Below are 18,110 nucleotides of genomic sequence, written 5' to 3'. Positions count from 1 at the left end.
CATTCTCCATAGAACTTTATGAGCACCAGCTTTCATCTCCTATCTCAGTCATGGGAAAATCTGTATTCAGTGAAGACACATATTAATGAGATAACAGGTGACAGTTGCTGCTTATGAGAGTCTATGGAGAGGGGAGGAGCTAGAAATAGACACATTCTAATGTAAGCTCTCCTGAACGACAGTGTCCATTCTCCATAGAACATTATGAGCACCAACTGTCATCATCTCTCACAGTAATGGGAAAACCCCTATTCAATGAAGACCGTTATCACCAGTGAATTGTCCTCAGTCCACGTCTTCATTAGGAAGGGTTACTGCGCTAATCAATACTGGAAAAAAAAGGATTTATGTAGCTGTTCGGAGGTGTTAATTGTTTCCCCTGTAGAGATGCAATATGGAACCCAGAATAATAAATTGACACTTAATGTAATTATCACTTGTGCAGAAGGTGATGGCGTCACCGCACGAAGCATCTCCAGACACGGAGGAAGTATAATACAGGTTTTATTGGCATATTACACGGATCTGGATGATTGACATACTTTGTGCTGATTTACCGCTAGTATTTACACTAAAAATAAAAATGGTACAGAATTGGGTACATTGGATGGCACAAAGGCACCAGCTGGAGAAAAGCAAAGAATTACCATACAACATCCAACCAGCAGGGGGCGCTGGCTGTAATAAAATGTAACTGCTGCCCATTACCTATAGCCATAGGACGACTGGGAGGTGATGGCCACGATGACATAATAATAGTATGGAAAAGATTCTTACTGAGATAGGAGAAGACAGTTGGTGCTTATGACATTCTATGGAGAGGGGAGGAGCTAGAGACAGACATTCTACTGCAAGTTCTCCTGAATGACGGTGGAGGAGCTAGAGGCAGACACAATCATTCTTCTGCAATTTCTCCAGAAACATAGAACTTTATAAGCACCAACTGTCATCTCCTATATCAGAAACGGGAAAATCTGCATTCTGTGAATACAGATATTCATATTAGTGAGAGAGGGCATGACAGTTGGTGCTTATGAGATTCTATGGAGAGGGGAGGAGCTAGAGGCAGACACAATCATTCTTCTGCAAGTTCTCCAGAAACAACAAAAAACTTTATAAGCACCAACTGTCATCTCCTATCTCAGTAATGGTATTCAAATTAGTGAGATAGGGGAAGACAGTTGGTGCTTATGAGATTCTATGGAGAGGGGAGGAGCAAAAGACATACACATTCTACTGCAAGTTCTCCTGAATGACAGGGGAGGAGCTAGAGGCAGACACAATAAGTTTTCTGCAAGTTCTCCAAAAACAATATAGAACTTTATAAGCACCAACTGTCATCTCCTATATCAGAAACGGGAACATTTGTATTCTGTGAATACAGATATTCATATTAGTGAGATAGGGCATAAGAATTGGTGCTTATGAGATTCTATGGAGAGGGGAGGAGCAAAAGACATACACATTCTACTGCAAGGGCTCCTAAATGACAGGGGAGGAGTAAAAGGCAGACAATTATTCTCTGCAAGTTCTCCAGAAACAACATAGAACGTTATAAGCACCAACTGTAATCTCCTATCCCGGGTATTCAAACAAGTGAATTCGGGGATGATAGTTGATGCTTATGAGATTCTATGGAGAGGGGAGGAGCTAAAAACAGAGACATTCTATTGCAAGTTCTACTGAATGACAGGGGAGGAGCTAAAGGCAGACACAATAAGTCTTCTGCAAGATCTCCAGAAACAACATAGAACTGTATCAGCACCAACTGTCATATCCTATCTCAGATAATCCAACTAGTGAGATAGGAAATGACAGTTGGTGCCTATGAGATTCTATGAAGAGGGGAGGAGCAAAAGACAAATACATTATACTGCAAGTTCTCCTGAGTGACAGGGGAGGAGCTAGAGGCAGACATTTTTCTGTAAGTTCTCCAGAAACAACATAGAATAGTATAAGCACCAAGTGTCATCTATCTCAGTCATGAGAAAACCTGTATTCAGTGAATACAGATATTCAAATTAGTGAGATAGGTGATGACAGTTGGTGCTTATAAAGTTGTATGGAAAGGGGAGGAGCTAGAGACAGAGACATTCTACTACAAGTTCTCCTGAATGACAGGGGAGGAGCTAAAGGCAGACACAATTATTCTTCTGCAAGTTCTCCAGAAACAGCATAGAACTGTATCAGCACCAACTGTCATCTCCTATCTCATATATTCAAATTAGTGAGATAGGAGAAGACAGTTGGTGTTTATGAGATTCTATGGCGAAGGGAGGAGCTAGAGACAGATAGTGTACATTCTACTGCAAGTTCTCCTGAATGACAGGGGAGGAGCTAAAGGCAGACACAATAAGTTTTCTGCAAGTTCTCCAGAAACAGCATAGAACTGTATCAGCACCAACTGTCATCTCCTATCTCAGATATTCAAATTAGTGAGATAGGAGAAGACAGTTGGTGTTTATGAGATTCTATGGCGAAGGGAGGAGCTAGAGACAGATACTGCACATTCTACTGCAAGTTCTCCCGAATGATAGGGGAGGAGCTAAAGGCAGACACAATCATTCTTCTACAAGTTCTCCAAAAACAACATAGAACTTTATAAGCACCAACTGTCATCTCCTAGATTTTATCTGTAAATTGAGAATTTTGAGAATGAAAGATCAGTCCAGGAGGAGAAACATGCTGATTTTTTTCCCCAAAAATATATCACAATATCATGTGGACTATGGATTTATGGAAATATGTGAAAGGGGGCAAGATTGTGGAAGAGGGAACCTAGACCTGAAAGATCTAGAAAAGAAGTCAATCCAATTTAGGTTTGTCATCACTGGGGTTTATTTATTTTTTTTGTATTATTTTTTAGGTTTTTTTTATTACGGGTATCCTCCCATATCTTTCATGATAACAACCAAGATTAATGATACCGGTGATGACAGACGTATTCTTATGATCTTTGGAGATAGAGGAACCCAGGGGTTGGACATGTCATTGGTGCAACCAGGGGCTCAAGAGGTCAGGAGGCCCATTTCTACCCCCAAAGCAGGTGGGATTGTGCATAATGATGACCTATTGGGTTGCAAAGGGCCCCTTATATTGTTCTTGCACAGGGGTCCTCTTCTGGGTGTGTCCACCAGTGGAGGAACCTACCCATGGCTTAAAAGGATGAAGACGGTTGCTCTCGATATCTGAAGCAGTCATCTGTTAGTATCATTGGTGCAACCAGGGTACCAAGAGATAAGGAGGCCCATTTCTACCCCCAAAGAAGGTGGGATTGTGTATTATGATGACCTTTTAGGTTGCAAAGGGCTCGTATATTGTTCTTGCACAGGGGTCCTCTTCTGGGTGTGTTCACTAGTGGAGGAACCTACCCATGGCTTAAAAGGATGAAGGCGGTTGCTCTCGATATCTGAAGCACTCATCTGTTAGTATCATTGGTGCAACCAAGGGACCAAGAGGTCAGGGAGGCCATTTCTACCCCCAAAGAAGGTGGGATTGTGTATTATGATGACCTATTTGGTTGCAAAGGGCCCCATATATTGTTCTTGCACAGGGGCCCTCTTTTGGATGCGTCTACCAGTGGAGGAACCTACCCATGAAATAAAAGGATGAAGACAGTTGCTCTCGATATCTGAATCCGTCATCTGTTAGTATCATTGGTGCAACCAGGGGACCAAGAGATAAGGAGGCCCATTTCTACCCCCAAAGAAGGTGGGATTGTGTATTATGATGACCTATTGGGTTGCCAAGGGTCTATATATTATTATTGCACAGGGGCTATCTTCTGGGGGTGTCCACCAGTGGAGGAACATACCCATGGAATAAAAGGATGACCCAATCTCTGAAGACCTTTGCACTCGATACCTGAAGCCATCACCTGTTAGTATTTATGGTACATTTTCATCTATGCCAGTGGTGACCAAAGCCAAAAGCAACGAAATCCATCACTTAATGGCAATGAACCCCAATAAAAGTCGAGGGTATATAATATATAATACCATGGAGGACACCTAACCAATCTCAACATCTGAAGGCCATTTTGATACCAATTGTGCCCCCCACATGGGTCAATGTACATCATCAAAGATCGTGACCACAGTCTATAAGGGATATGGCTTCCCGAATTCACCGGATATGGTATAAGAGACTTTTTGGAGTTTGGTTAGGAAACGTAGGCTGGAATCCATGCCGAGAGGTGAGCTGTGGAGTAAATTGGCACCTTATAATAATGAGGCATATAGTCCACATCTAAGAACTCAACCCCCACCCAATGACCCCGTAACACCGTCTATATGGCGGCGCCGCAATGGCACTGACCTGTGGCATTTTAGTCCTTAGATTGAGCATCTTGGAGATATATATTTATATACTAGTACATAAAAAAGAGCAAAAAATATCCACAGCAAACTATAATAACCGCTTGCGTCCTTGGCTGCAGTCAGCTGAGTCCGGTCACAGTCACGGGGCTCTGGTGTTTATCACCACAGCATGAGAACTATTTCTAGATTTAAGACTGAAAGCTTTTGTGCTATTTATTTCTACATAACCTTGCTTGGATGCCGCGTGGCAATGCCGTGCAGATCATTCTGGGCCTTCTTTTTACAGACCACAATGGATCCATGTATCTGGACAAGGGGGAAGGGAGGGAAGGTCCACTTAATGGCTTTGGTGCTTTAATAAAAAAGGAGAAGACAAGCCCTTATTCCTCCTTAAAGAGTTCGGAAGCTCTATGTACATGTTAGAAAAGCTGATATCGTGTGCTCCTTGGTATAGAGGTAAGACGAGAGCTGCTCAAGGTGGAGAACTTCAGGGTAAGACTGGCCCTTGCGGAGAGAAGAAGACGCTGAATTCAGCTTTGCAGTTCCAGGAAAGCATGAAGATTGTCCTTCATCCATTTGGAGGGATATGGACACTCCTACCATGGAGGAACAGCCTGGGGCTCATCTTTAGGACTCCTTCACAATGTCTGGGATTATTCGTAATACTTTTCCGCCTTCAGAACTTGGCAATACATCAACATGGAGAAGATCAAACCGAATACCTGCAAAGACGAGAAGATGAAACCAAGTTTACATCTAGCCATCAAAGTCCTAGGGGTAACCCTTGACTCTGCTCTTGCTTTCAAGCCACACTTCCAAACCCCTTCCACCTCCTGCCAATTCCAACTCAAAAATATTTCCCGAATCCGTACATTCCTTGACCAAGAATGTACAAAAACACTAGTGCATGCCCTCATCATCTCCCGCCTTGACTACTGCAACCTCCTGCTCTGTGACCTCCCTTCTAACACTCGCACCCCTACAATCTATCCTAAACTGTCACCCGACTAATCCACTTCTTCCTTGCTATTTCATGGCCTCTCCTCTTTGCCAATCTCTTCACTGGCTTCCCATTGCCCAAAGACTCCATTTCAAAACATTAAACATGACATACAAAGCCATCCACAACTTGTCTCCTCCATACATCTGTGTCCTAGTCTCCCAGTATCTGCACGCCACCTCAGATCCTCACACGATCTCCTTCTCCACTCCTCTTTTATCTCCTCTTCCGACAATCGCATACAAGATTTCTCCCGCGCTTCCCCCATACTCTGGAACTCTCTACCGCAACATATCTCACCTACCGTGGAAACCTTCAAAAGGAACCTGAAGACCCACCTCTTCCGACAAGCCTACAACCTGCAGGAACAATCAGTCCAGTACACTGCTGCACAACCATCTCGACCCTCACCTACTATATCTTCACCCATCCCCCTCTCCCCACTATACCGCTGCACAACAATTTCCATCCTCTCCTACAGTATCCTCACCCATCCCCTGCGGACTGTGAGCTCTCGTGGGCAGGGTCCTCTCTCCTCCTGTATCCTCAACCATCCCCTGTTGACTGTGAGCCCTCATGGGCAGGGTCCTTTTTCCCCCTGTATCCTCAATCATCCCCTGTAGACTGTGAGCCCTCACGGGCAGGGTCTTTTCTCCTCCTGTACCCTCACTTATCCCCTGTATACTGTGGGCCCTCGCGGGCAGAGTCCTCTCTCCTCCTGTATCCTCAACCTTCCCCTGTAGACTGTGAGCCCTCACGGGCAGGGTCCTTTCTCCTCCTGTACCCTCACCTATCAACTGTAGACTGTGAGCCCTCGCGGGCATGGTCCTTTCTCCTCCTGTACCCTCACTTATCAACTGTAGATTGTGAGCCCTCGCGGGCATGGTACTTTCTCCTCCAGTACCCTCACTTATCAACTGTAGACTGTGAGCCCTCGCGGGCAGGGTCCTTTCTCCTCCTGTATCCTCAACCATTCCCTGTAGACTGTGTCCCCTCCCAGGCAGGGTCCTTTCTCCTCCTGTACCAGTCTGTGCCTTGTGCCTTGTTCATGATTATTGTACTTGTCTACATGTGCCCCTTTTTTACATGTAAAGCACCATGGAATAAAAGGCGCTATAATAATAAATAATAATACATAAGTCCAAAAAGCTCGGTCAAGAACAATCTTTGGTGGCCTCGCTCACCTGCACAATAAGGATACAGATGCCGAAGATCCCCACAGAAGAGATGTTACTCCCGACCCATCGCTTCACTTTCTCATAGCAGGGCTGAAACACAAAGGAATGAACCAACATTAAAGAGCGAAATGTGCGTTTTTGTGAATGGTTTAGTTGATCCTTACTAGATGGTACCAGAGGAGGTCAAAAGACCCCTCTGCCTCAAACACAAAGAAACGAGCCACCAATAAAGAGAGAACTGTCAGCTCTTGGAATCGGTTTAGTTGATCTCTACTAGATTGCATTTTTGCTGTTTTTACAGCTTTTTGCTGCTTTTTTTGCTGCCTTTTGCGTTTTTGGTGTGTTTTTACTGCTTTTTGCTGTGTTTTTACTGCTTTTTGCTGTTGTTATTGCTTTTTTGCTGCATTTTTATAGCTTTTTTGCTACGTTTTTCCCTTCTTTTGTGTTTTTGTTGCCTTGTTTGCTGCCTTTTTGATGTGGTTTTTACTGCTTTTTTGCTATGTTTTCTCTGCTTTTTTTGCAGACTTTTGCACTTTTGCTGTTTTTTCCTGCTTTTTTATGCGTTTTATTGCATTTTTGTTGTGTTTTTACTGCTTTTTTTTGCTGCCTTTTGTGTTTTTACCTTGTTTTTACTGCCTTTTTGACACCTTTTGCTGCATTTTTGCTGAGTTTTTTGCTGTTTGACATTTTTGCTGTATTTTTTCCATTTTTCTTCTTTTGCTGCCTTCTTGCTGTTTTTTATTGCTTGTTTGCTGCGTTTTTGCTGCCTTTTGGCTATGATTTAATTGCCTTTTTGCTGTGTTATTTTTTTTTTGGTACGGTTTTGCTTCCTTTTGCGTTTTTTACCTCTTTTTTTGCTGCCTTTTTACTGTGTTTTTACTGCATTTTTGCTTGTTTTTGCTGCTTTTTTTGCTGACTTTTGCATTTTTACTGTGTTGTTACTGCTTTTTTTATGTGTTTTATTGCTTTTTTTGTTGTGGCTTTTACTGCTTTTTTACTGAATTTTGCTATTTATGCTGCTTTTTTGCTGTTTTTGCTGCCTTTTGTATTTTTACCTTGTTTTTACTGCTTTTTTGCTGCCTTTTGCTGCATTTTTTCTGTTTTTTTTTTACAGAATTTTTGCTGTATTTTATTATGTTTTTGCTGCTTTTTTGCTGCTTTTTTGCTGCCTTTTTGCTGTTTTTTTTATTGCTTGTTTGCTGCATTTTTGCTGTATTTTACTGTGTTTTTACTGCTTATTTGCTGCCTTTTTGCTGTGTTTTTACTGCCTTCTTGATGTTTTTTGCTGCATTTTTGGCTGCATCATTTGTCTACAGTACATGTTTAAAAAATTATTTTTTTCACCCTCTAAATGGCAGCAATAATGTTCTCATTCACTGACAGCAAGCGTAGATATTGACAACATTGAGGAATTGAAACGAAAAAACATTGGAAAGTTGAATAAGTTTTATTGTACACTGAATTTTTATGCCTATAAGTAGGAAATAAAGCACGAGACCCACGAGACTCTGCGGGAATATTTTCAAAGACTTCGAAGCCCAAATCAATGTGAGACGCAGAGCGGAGGGGAGCAGCGATGGCGGCAGGAGACAGGCGTGGGTGCAATCAGCTGCAGCAGGCGCATTAGGAGCAGACGTGGGCAGTGAACAATGGCAGGCAGGCGGGTGAGATGGTCTGCACCCTCTAAATCTGGATTATTAACCATGTCCCCAAGCTAAAGGCTGAGACAACGCGGGAAATTTCAGGCGTTCCAGATTTAATATATGCAAACCAAATACTTTACACGCACAGCCAGATCCAGATCACCTCATTTTGTAAGGACGGAGCATAAAAATAAATTAGTTGGCATAAATAAGCCGTCATATTGCTCATAGTGTCATACCGCCCAGCACACGCGTACAGACAGTCGGGGTTCTGCTTTGGCAGAGCAATTTCACTACAGATTGTACAGCGGAGCCGAGGACTATGGAAGAGCACGAGATTAGAGGGGAATTCCAAATACTTATTTTTTTTGAAATTACTGGTCATGTCTGGCCATTGCACCCGTGAAAAAAATATCCTTCTTTACCAGGGGTCCTGGAGGGTGGAAATCTTAAGGTCTCTTTGAGACATTATGTCTAGTTGAGCCTGCAGTGATGTCATCAGGTGATAATACTGCAGTGATGTCATCAGGTGGTACTACTGCAGTGATGTCATCATGTCATCAGGTGATAATACTGCAGTGATGTCATCAGGTGGTACTACTGCAGTGATGTCATCATGTCATCAGGGGATAATACTGCAGTGATGTCATCAGGTGGTACTACTGCAGTGATTTAATCAGATGATACTGCTAAAGTGATGTAATCAGGTGATACTGCGGTGATGTCATCTGGTGGTACTACTGCAGTGATTAAATCAGATGATACTGCTGCAGTGATGTCATCAGGTGATACTGCAGTGATGTCATTAGGTGGTACTACTGCAGTGATTTAATCAGGTGATACTGCTGCAGTGATGTCATCAGGTGATACTGCAGTGATTTAATCAGGTGATATTACTGCAGTGATGTCATCAGGTGATACTGCAGTGATTTAATCAGGTGATATTACTGCAGTGATTTAATTAGGTGATACTGCTGCAGTGATGTCATCAGGTGATACTGCAGTGATTTAATCAGGTGATATTACTGCAGTGATTTAATCAGGTGATACTACTGCAGTGATGTCATCAGGTATACTACTGCAGTGATTTAATCAGATGATACTGCTGCAGTGATGTCATCAGGTATACTACTGCAGTGATTTAATCAGATGATACTGCTGCAGTGATGTCATCAGGTATACTACTGCAGTGATTTAATCAGGTGATACTACTGCAGTGATGTCATCAGGTGATACTACTAAAGTGATTTAATCAGATGATACTGCTGCAGTGATGTCATCAGGTGATACTGCAGTGATGTCATCAGGTGTACTACAGCAGTAATGTCATCAGATGTACTACTGCAGTGAGGTCATCAGGTGTACTACTACACGGATGTCATCAGGTGGTACTACTGCAGCGATATCATCAGGTGATACTACTGCAGTGATTTAATCGGGTGATATTGCTGCAGTGATGTCATCAGGTGATACTGCAGTGATGTCATTAGGTGGTACTACTGCAGTGATTTAATCAGGTGGTACTACTGCAGTGATATCATCAGGTGATACTGCTGCAGTGATGTCATCAGGTATACTACTGCAGTGATTTAATCAGATGATACTGCTGCAGTGATGTCATCAGGTGATACTGCAGTGATGTCATCAGGTGTACTACAGCAGTGAGGTCATCAGGTGTACTACTACACGGATGTCATCAGGTGGTACTACTGCAGCGATATCATCAGGTGATACTAATGCAGTGATGTTATCAGGTCTAATACAGCAATGTCATCACCAGGTGTACTACAGCAGTGATGTTATCAGGTATACTACTGCAGGGATGTCATCAGATGATACTCCTGCACGGATGTCAGCAGGTGTACTACTGCAGTGATGTCATCAGGTATACTACTGCAGTGATGTCATCAGGTATACTACTGCACGGATGTCATCAGGTGTACTACTGCAGTGATGTCATCAGGTGTACTACTGCAGTGATGTCATCAGGTGTACTACTGCAGTGATGTTATCAGGTGTACTACTGCAGTGATGTTATCAGGTGTACTACTGTAGTGATGTTATCGGGTATACTACTGCACGGATGTCATCAGGTGATAATACTGCAGTGATGTCATCAGGTGTACTACTGCAGTGATGTCATCAGGTGTACTACTGCAGTGATGTCATCAGGTGTACTACTGCAGTGATGTCATCAGGTGATACTACTGCAGTGATGTCATCAGGTATACTACTGCAGTGATGTCATCAGGTATACTACTGCACGGATGTCATCAGGTGTACTACTGCAGTGATGTCATCAGGTGTACTACTGCAGTGATGTCATCAGGTATACTACTGCAGTGATGTCATCAGGTATACTACTGCACGGATGTCATCAGGTGTACTACTGCAGTGATGTCATCAGGTGTACTACTGCAGTGATGTTATCAGGTGTACTACTGCAGTGATGTTATCAGGTGTACTACTGCAGTGATGTTATCAGGTGTACTACTGCAGTGATGTCATCAGGTATACTACTGCACGGATGTAATCAGGTGTACTACTGCAGTGATGTCATCAGGTGATAATACTGCAGTGATGTCATCAGGTGTACTACTGCAGTGATGTCATCAGGTGATACTAATGCAATGGTGTTATCAGATGTACTACTACAATGATGTCATCAGGTGATACTGTTACAATGATGTCATCAGGTGGTACTCCAGTGGTGTCATTAAAGGGGTTGTCTCAACTTCTTAAATGAGTAAATTTGCAAAATGCTTGTATAAAACAAGCAACTTTGTAACTTACTTCTTATTAAGAAATCTCAAAAGAATGTTTAGGTTTATTGTGTACTGCAGTGTATCAGAGGTGGCTGATCTCCTAGGCAACCTCTTTGCCTTTCAGCCTGTAAGCGCTGCTCTGAAGCTTGTCAGGCTGCTGGATTCAGCCAGCTTTAGTGTCCTTGTTCTCCTCCAGTGCTGCAGAAACAAAGCGGATGAGGACACCCCTTTAAATGTGGTATCAGTATAGTGATGTGATAAGATTGGATATACTATATATATGTATACAATATAAATATATATATATATATATATATATATAAAAAAGGTTTATTATGGTGAATTATAGATGATAAATCTGCATCTACAAAGCTTCGCGACTCTACATGATAGCATAGAAATCTACACAACCTCTAGATCTCTCCAACAGTCAGTAACGATGGAAGCAATTAGAAAATTCCTGCCAGCTCACCCCCACATAGACCACGGGGCGCTCATCAGGAAATATATCAGGGCTTTCAAAGAAATGCAATGTTCATACAGACTTTTATGATGGATATATCAGAAAGGCGGCTGTATAATCCGAGGGCGAAAAGGAAAATGGGTGAAGAGGGTGTATAGGGTCACTGGCGGATCTGTGTTTTCTCATTATATAGGGTTTTTTTGTGCCAACTTAATACATTATGGAATCGGAATGTTCAGAAATTCTCCCATTATAAGTCGGAACATTCCGATAGTGACCGCACCACAGACCACTGTATGTAGCAGTGGCCTCTACACCATCGATCAGTGTCTGATTATGGGTCTACATATACAGTATATACAGTATATATATTGTAACAGGGCGGCCAGTATGTATCACAAGAGTGGTGTAAACCGTCGGTCAGAGGACTATGATGTCCTCTGCAAGAAGGGAGGATTCACTCATCCTGACCAGGACAGTGGATAGTGGTTTGAAGCCTCTTGGAAAAGTACCTCTGGAGAGGGGTGCTTATTCTGGCCGGGGTCAGTAGCAGTTGAAACTCTAATGACACGGACTTGAAATCCATCTGTTGTTGTGAGGTTCGGTTAATGGGTGACTAAATAAACCATTTGGACTTTTAAACAAGCCAAAGGAGTAATCCCCATCATATTAAGTGAGTAAACTGCACAATATATATATATTGCTTAATATTAAAGTTTTAAGCCATGTTTCAGTTCCTCAGGGGAGTGGCTCAGATGGTTTAAGCCATGTTTCAGTTCCTCAGGGGAGTGGCTCAGATGGTTTAAGCCATGCTTCAGTTCCTCAGGGGAGTGGCTTAGAAGTTTAAGCCATGCTTCAGTGGCCCATATGGGTTAAGCCATGCTTCAGTTCCTCAGGGAAGTGGCCCTGATGGCTTAAGTCATGAGTCAGTTCCTCAGGGAAGTGGCCCAGATGGCTTAAGTCATGAGTCAGTTCCTCAGGGGAGTGGCCCAGATGGTTTAAGTCATGCTTCAGTTCCTCAGGGGAGTGGCCCAGATGGCTTAAGTCATTATTCAGTTCCTCAGGGGAGTGGCCCAGATGGTTTGTCATGATTCAATTCCTCAGGGGAGTGGCCCATATGTTTTATGCCATGCTTCAGTTCATCAGGGAAGTGTCTCAGATTTTTTTAAGCCATGCTTCAGTTCCTCAGGGAAGGGGCCCAGATGTGTTAAGCCATGCTTCAGTTCTTCAGGGGAGTGATACAGATTACAAAGGAACATCCATTTTCATGCAAATCTACCCAAATCATATTTCTTTGTGGTACGTAGTACACAGAAATGCATTTCGGAGCTTTATTATTTTCGAAATTTTTTTTTTTTAGAATTTCACATAATTTTTCTTACCTTGAAGCTTCTGCCCCCACCCCTCCCCCCCCAAAAAAAAAGAAAAATCGAGAGGAAGATCCTACATTCATATATGATGGCAGAGTCTTCTCATGTGGCATCAATCAAGCTAAAGAGGCTGGTGCCGGGCTGGAAAACATCCTCAAAATGGCAGAGCCTTAGGGAAGTGCTCCTTCACACCCAGAGCACTTAACAACTTTCTTATGAATTAAAACGCTGATTACTCGGGAATGCAGCAACAGATAGAAGATATCAAGGTGTCCAAGGATTCAGATTTGAAAGCCCTGTATGTTTTTTATATGCTGTTCGTATAGTTGATCTTACTGACAGATTTCCTTTAAATTCTACACCGAATACCCCTAACAGAAATATGGGTCAATTGTGGAGTTACGAAGAAATGTTGTGCTGCTATTAAGATTAAAAACTCAACAAAAAGTTAAAAATGGTAAAAAAACAAACAAAAACAAAACACTTGAACAAAAGGATGGAAAAAAAAATCCCAATCTGTACTCCGAACACGTAGAGGTGTATTTATCAGAAGGAACACGGGGAAATCCCTCAGGAATTGAAAGGAGAATCAATCCATAGACAAGAACACGGCAGACAGAGCGGGTTCTGGCTCTAATTGCTGCTCTACGTGTCACCGGGTCGCCGGCTGTGCAGTCTATTGCCGGCGCCGAGGCACAAAAGGGTCTGGAGAAGGCTCCGTCTCTCTGCAGTCGATAAATACATGTTTAGTATCATGTATACATTATTCTGCCACAACTTTTTCTACTGGTCTTAATATTTTAATTTAAAGGAAAATGTATTTTTTTTTTGGGGGGGGAGGGGCATTTTAATTTCAAACATGAAAATGTGGCCACTAGAGGGCGAACTAGCTGGGTTTGCTACAAGTAAGATCAATGGCGCCACCTGGAGGCAGATTCAACACACAGAGAAAGCGGCTGTTAGAGAACGATGGTGGGCACCTGAGGCCGAGGTCACATGTCCTATAATCATCCGTTAGAACAGATTTGTTGTTAAAAAGATTGTGCAAACACAAGTGTTTTCTGTTATGAAAAAAATTATATTTTGCAGGATCCGTTATTTTAACATTGGAGTCTATGGAGAACGGATCCGCTACCGAAATCTGCTAATGCTATTTAGCCATCCGTATTTCTATCATTTGCAAAGGATTGTTTATGGCTTAGTTCATTGATGGATGGATGAGTGGATGGATGGATAGGTAGATGAATGAATAAATGGATGGATGGTTGGATGGATGGACGGATGGGTGGGAGGATGGATAGATAGGTGGTTGGTGGATGGATGAATGGATGGATAGATAAATGGATGGATGGATGGATGGGTGGATTATAGATAGGTGGGTGGTGGATGGATGAATGGCTTGATAGGTGGGTGGATAAATTGGTAGATGGATGGATAGGTGGATGCAGGGCTGTATTTTGCCTTCGTGCTGCCCTAGGCACTTTAAGTGGTCGCGTCCCTTAGTGCCAACGTAAAACTGAGTTTTCGCACACGACATCTGTTTAAGGCAGATCTACTCTGTAGCACACTTTAAAAAGTATCAATAAGAAACGAACCCCCCCCCCCCAATGGGAATCACCACAGGCACATCAAAACATAGCATGAGTATAAAATATTCCCACCACACCGTCCCCACTTATATACTGTGACTGTGACACTGCCCCTAATAAACTACACACTGCCCTCCCTTATAAACTACTGTATATCCACCACACCTTCCTCGATTATGAAATATGATCTGTACATTGTGAGGAGGGAGCAGCATGATGTGAGGACAATGTCCCATGCATGCTGCCCCCTCCTCACAATGTCCCATGCATGCTGCCCCCTCCTCACAGTGTCCCATGCATGCTGCCCCCTCCTCACAATGTCCCATGCATGCTGCTCCCTCGTCACAATGTCCCATGCATGCTGCTCCCTCCTCACAATGTCCCATGCTTGCTGCCCCCTCCTCACAATGTCCCATGCATGCTGCCCCCACCTCACAATGTCCCATGAATGCTGCCCCCTCCTCACAATGTCCCTTGCATGCTGCCCCCTCCTCACAATGTCCCATGCATGCTGCCCCCTCCTCACAATGTCCCATGCATGCTGCTCCCTCCTCACAATGTCCCTTGCATGCTGCCCCCTCCTCACAATGTCCCTTGCATGCTGCCCCCTCCTCACAATGTCTTATGCATGCTGCCCCCTCCTCACAATGTCCCATGCATGCTGCCCCCTCCTCACAATGTCCCATGCATGCTGCCCCCTCCTCACAATGTCCCATGCATGCTGCTCTCTCCTCACAATGTCCCATGCATGCTGCCCCCTCTTCACAATGTCCCATGCATGCTGCTCCCTCCTCACAATGTCCCATGCATGCTGCCCCTCCTCACAATGTCCCATGCATGCTGCTCCCTCCTCACAATGTCCCATAAATGCTGCTCCCTCCTCACAATGTCTCATGCATGCTGCCCCCTCCTCACAATGTCTCATGTATGCTGCTCCCGCCTCACAATGTCCCATGCATGCTGCTCCCGCCTCACAATGTCCCATGCATGCTGCTCCCTCCTCACAATGTCTCATGCATGCTGCCCCCTCCTCACAATGTCTCATGTATGCTGCTCCCGCCTCACAATGTCCCATGCATGCTGCTCCCTCCTCACAATGTCCCATGAATGCTGCTCCCTCCTCACAATGTCTCATGTATGCTGCTCCCGCCTCACAATGTCCCATGCATGCTGCTCCCTCCTCACAATGTCCCATGCATGCTGCTCCCTCCTCACAATGTCTCATGCATGCTGCCCCCTCCTCACAATGTCTCATGCATGCTGCCCCCTCCTCACAATGTCCCATGCATGCTGCTCCCTCCTCACAATGTCCCATGCATGCTGCTCCCTCTTCACAATGTCCCATGCATGCTGCTCCCTCCTCACAATGTCCCATGCATGCTGCTCCCTCCTCACAATGTCTCATGCATGCTGCCCCCTCCTCACAATGTCTCATGCATGCTGCCCCCTCCTCACAATGTCCCATGCATGCTGCTCCCTCCTCACAATGTCCCATGCATGCTGCTCCCTCCTCACAATGTCCCATGCATGCTGCTCCCTCCTCACAATGTCCCATGCATGCTGCTCCCTCCTCACAATGTCCCATGCATGCTGCTCCCTCCTCACAATGTCCCATGAATGCTGCTCCCTCCGCACAATGTCTCATGCTTGATGCTCCCTCCTCACAATGTCCCATGCATGCTGCCCCCTCCTCACAATGTCCCATGCATGCTGCTCCCTCCTCACAATGTCTCATGCATGCTGCCCCCTCCTCAGTGTCCCATGCATGCTGCCCCCTTCTCACAATGTCTCATGCATGCTGCCCCCTCCTCAGTGTCCCATGCATGCTGCCCCCTCCTCACAATGTCCCATGCATGCTGTCCCTCTCCATGAGCTCCTAATGCTGCCTTCCTCTTTTCCATAATGAGACCTTCATGTTGCCCCACTCATGCTAAGACCACCACACTAACGCTTATGCTGAGACCCCCCCCCACACACACTACCCCACTCTTGATATTGACTCCCCTACATTGCTCCACTCTATACTGATCCCACACATGCTGCCCCTTCTTCACAATGAGCTCCCAATGCTGCCCCCTCTTATTCTGAGTCCTTACACTCCCCCCACCCAATCGATTTTGTCATTGCACTATCCCTCATCCCTTGTCCTCTGTCTCTAGCATTAGCCCCTCTCTCCCACTCCCCCAGCATAAGCCTCTCTCCCCCAGCATCAGCCTCTATCTTCCCTCAGCATCAGCCTCTCTTCCCCAGTCTCAGCCTTTGCCTCCCCCCAGCCTCAGCCTGCCCCAGTCTCCGCCTCAGCCTCCCTCCAGCCTCCCTCCAGTCTCAGCCTCAATCTCCCTCCAGTCTCAGCCTCAGCCTCCCTCCAGCCTCCCCCCAGTCTCTGCCTCTGCCTCCCTCCAGCCTCCCCCCAGTCTCTGCCTCCCTCCAGCCTCCCCCCAGTCTCAGCCTCAGCCTCCCTTCAGTCTCAGCCTCAGCCTCCCTCCAGCCTCCCCCCAGTCTCAGCCTCAGTCTCCCTCCAGCCTCCCCCCAGTCTCAGCCTCCCCCCAGTCTCTGCCTCAGTCTCCCTCCAGCCTCCCCCCAGTCTCAGCCTCTGCCTCCCTCCAGCCTCCCCACAGTCTCAGCCTCTGCCTCCCTCCAGCCTCCCCCCAGTCTCTGCGTCTGCCTCCCTCCAGCCTCCCCCCCAGTCTCTGCCTCTGCCTCCCTCCAGCCTCCCCCCAGTCTCTGCCTCTGCCTCCCTCCAGCTTCCCCCCAGTCTCAGCCTCTGCCTCTCTCCAGCCTCCCCCCAGTCTCAGCCTCTGCCTCCCTCCAGCCTCCCCCCAGTCTCTGCCTCTGCCTCCCTCCAGCCTCCCCCCAGTCTCTGCCTCAGTCTCCCTCCAGCCTCCCCCCAGTCTCAGCCTCTGCCTCCCTCCAGCCTCCCCACAGTCTCAGCCTCTGCCTCCCTCCAGCCTCCCCCCAGTCTCAGCCTCTGCCTCCCTCCAGCCTCCCCCAAGTCTCTGCCTCTGCCTCCCTCCAGCCTCCCCCCAGTCTCTGCCTCTGCCTCCCTCCAGCCTCCCCCCAGTCTCTGCCTCTGCCTCCCTCCAGCCTCCCCCCAGTCTCTGCCTCTGCCTCCCTCCAGCCTCCCCCAGTCTCAGCCTCTGCCTCTCTCCAGCCTCCCCCCAGTCTCAGCCTCTGCCTCCCTCCATCCTCTTCCCAGTCTCTGCCTCTGCCTCCCTCCAGCCTCCCCCCAGTCTCTGCCTCGGCCTCCCTCCAGCCTCCCCCAGTCTCAGCCTCTGCCTCCCTCCAGCCTCCCCACAGTCTCAGCCTCTGCCTCTCTCCAGTCTCAGCCTCTGCCTCCCTCCAGCCTCCCCCCAGTCTCAGCCTCTGCCTCTCTCCAGTCTCAGCCTCTGCCTCCCTCCAGCCTCCCCACAGTCTCAGCCTCTGCCTCCCTCCAGTCTCAGCCTCTGCCTCCCTCCAACCTCCCCCCAGTCTCAGCCTCTGCCTCTCTCCAGTCTCAGCCTCTGCCTCCCTCCAGCCTCCCCCCAGTCTCAGCCTCTGCCTCCCTCCAGTCTCAGCCTCTGCCTCCCTCCAGTCTATGCCTCTGCCTCCCTCCAGCCTCCCCCCAGTCTCTGCCTCTGCCTCCCTCCAGCCTCCCCCCAGTCTCAGCCTCTGCCTCCCTCCAGCCTCCCCCCAGTCTCTGCCTCTGCCTCCCTCCAGCCTCCCCCCAGTCTCTTCCTCTGCCTCCCTCCAGCCTCCCCCCAGTCTCTGCCTCTGCCTCCCTCCAGCCTCCCCCAGTCTCTGCCT

At 46.4% G+C, this 18,110-nt stretch overlaps 1 protein-coding gene across 3 annotated transcripts in view; it reads right to left on the bottom strand.

Annotated features, from left to right (window-relative positions):
- Positions 1-486: 486 nt before the first annotated feature.
- The window catches only part of LOC142256061 (tetraspanin-4-like), a 187,664-nt gene continuing 170,040 nt past the window's right edge, over positions 487-18,110 (bottom strand). For all 3 annotated transcript variants that reach the window (XM_075327565.1, XM_075327566.1, XM_075327564.1), the window contains 2 exons: positions 6,504-6,587; positions 487-5,041 (listed from right to left, as the gene is read on the bottom strand). In XM_075327565.1, coding sequence (XP_075183680.1) covers positions 4,973-5,041; positions 6,504-6,587 — 153 coding nt within the window. In that variant the 3' untranslated portion in view covers positions 487-4,972. The remainder of the gene's footprint in view (positions 5,042-6,503; positions 6,588-18,110) is intronic.

Source organism: Anomaloglossus baeobatrachus, chromosome 11, assembly GCF_048569485.1.
Source record: "Anomaloglossus baeobatrachus isolate aAnoBae1 chromosome 11, aAnoBae1.hap1, whole genome shotgun sequence".
NCBI lineage: Eukaryota > Metazoa > Chordata > Amphibia > Anura > Aromobatidae > Anomaloglossus > Anomaloglossus baeobatrachus.
This window is presented reverse-complemented; position numbering and strand designations above follow the sequence as displayed.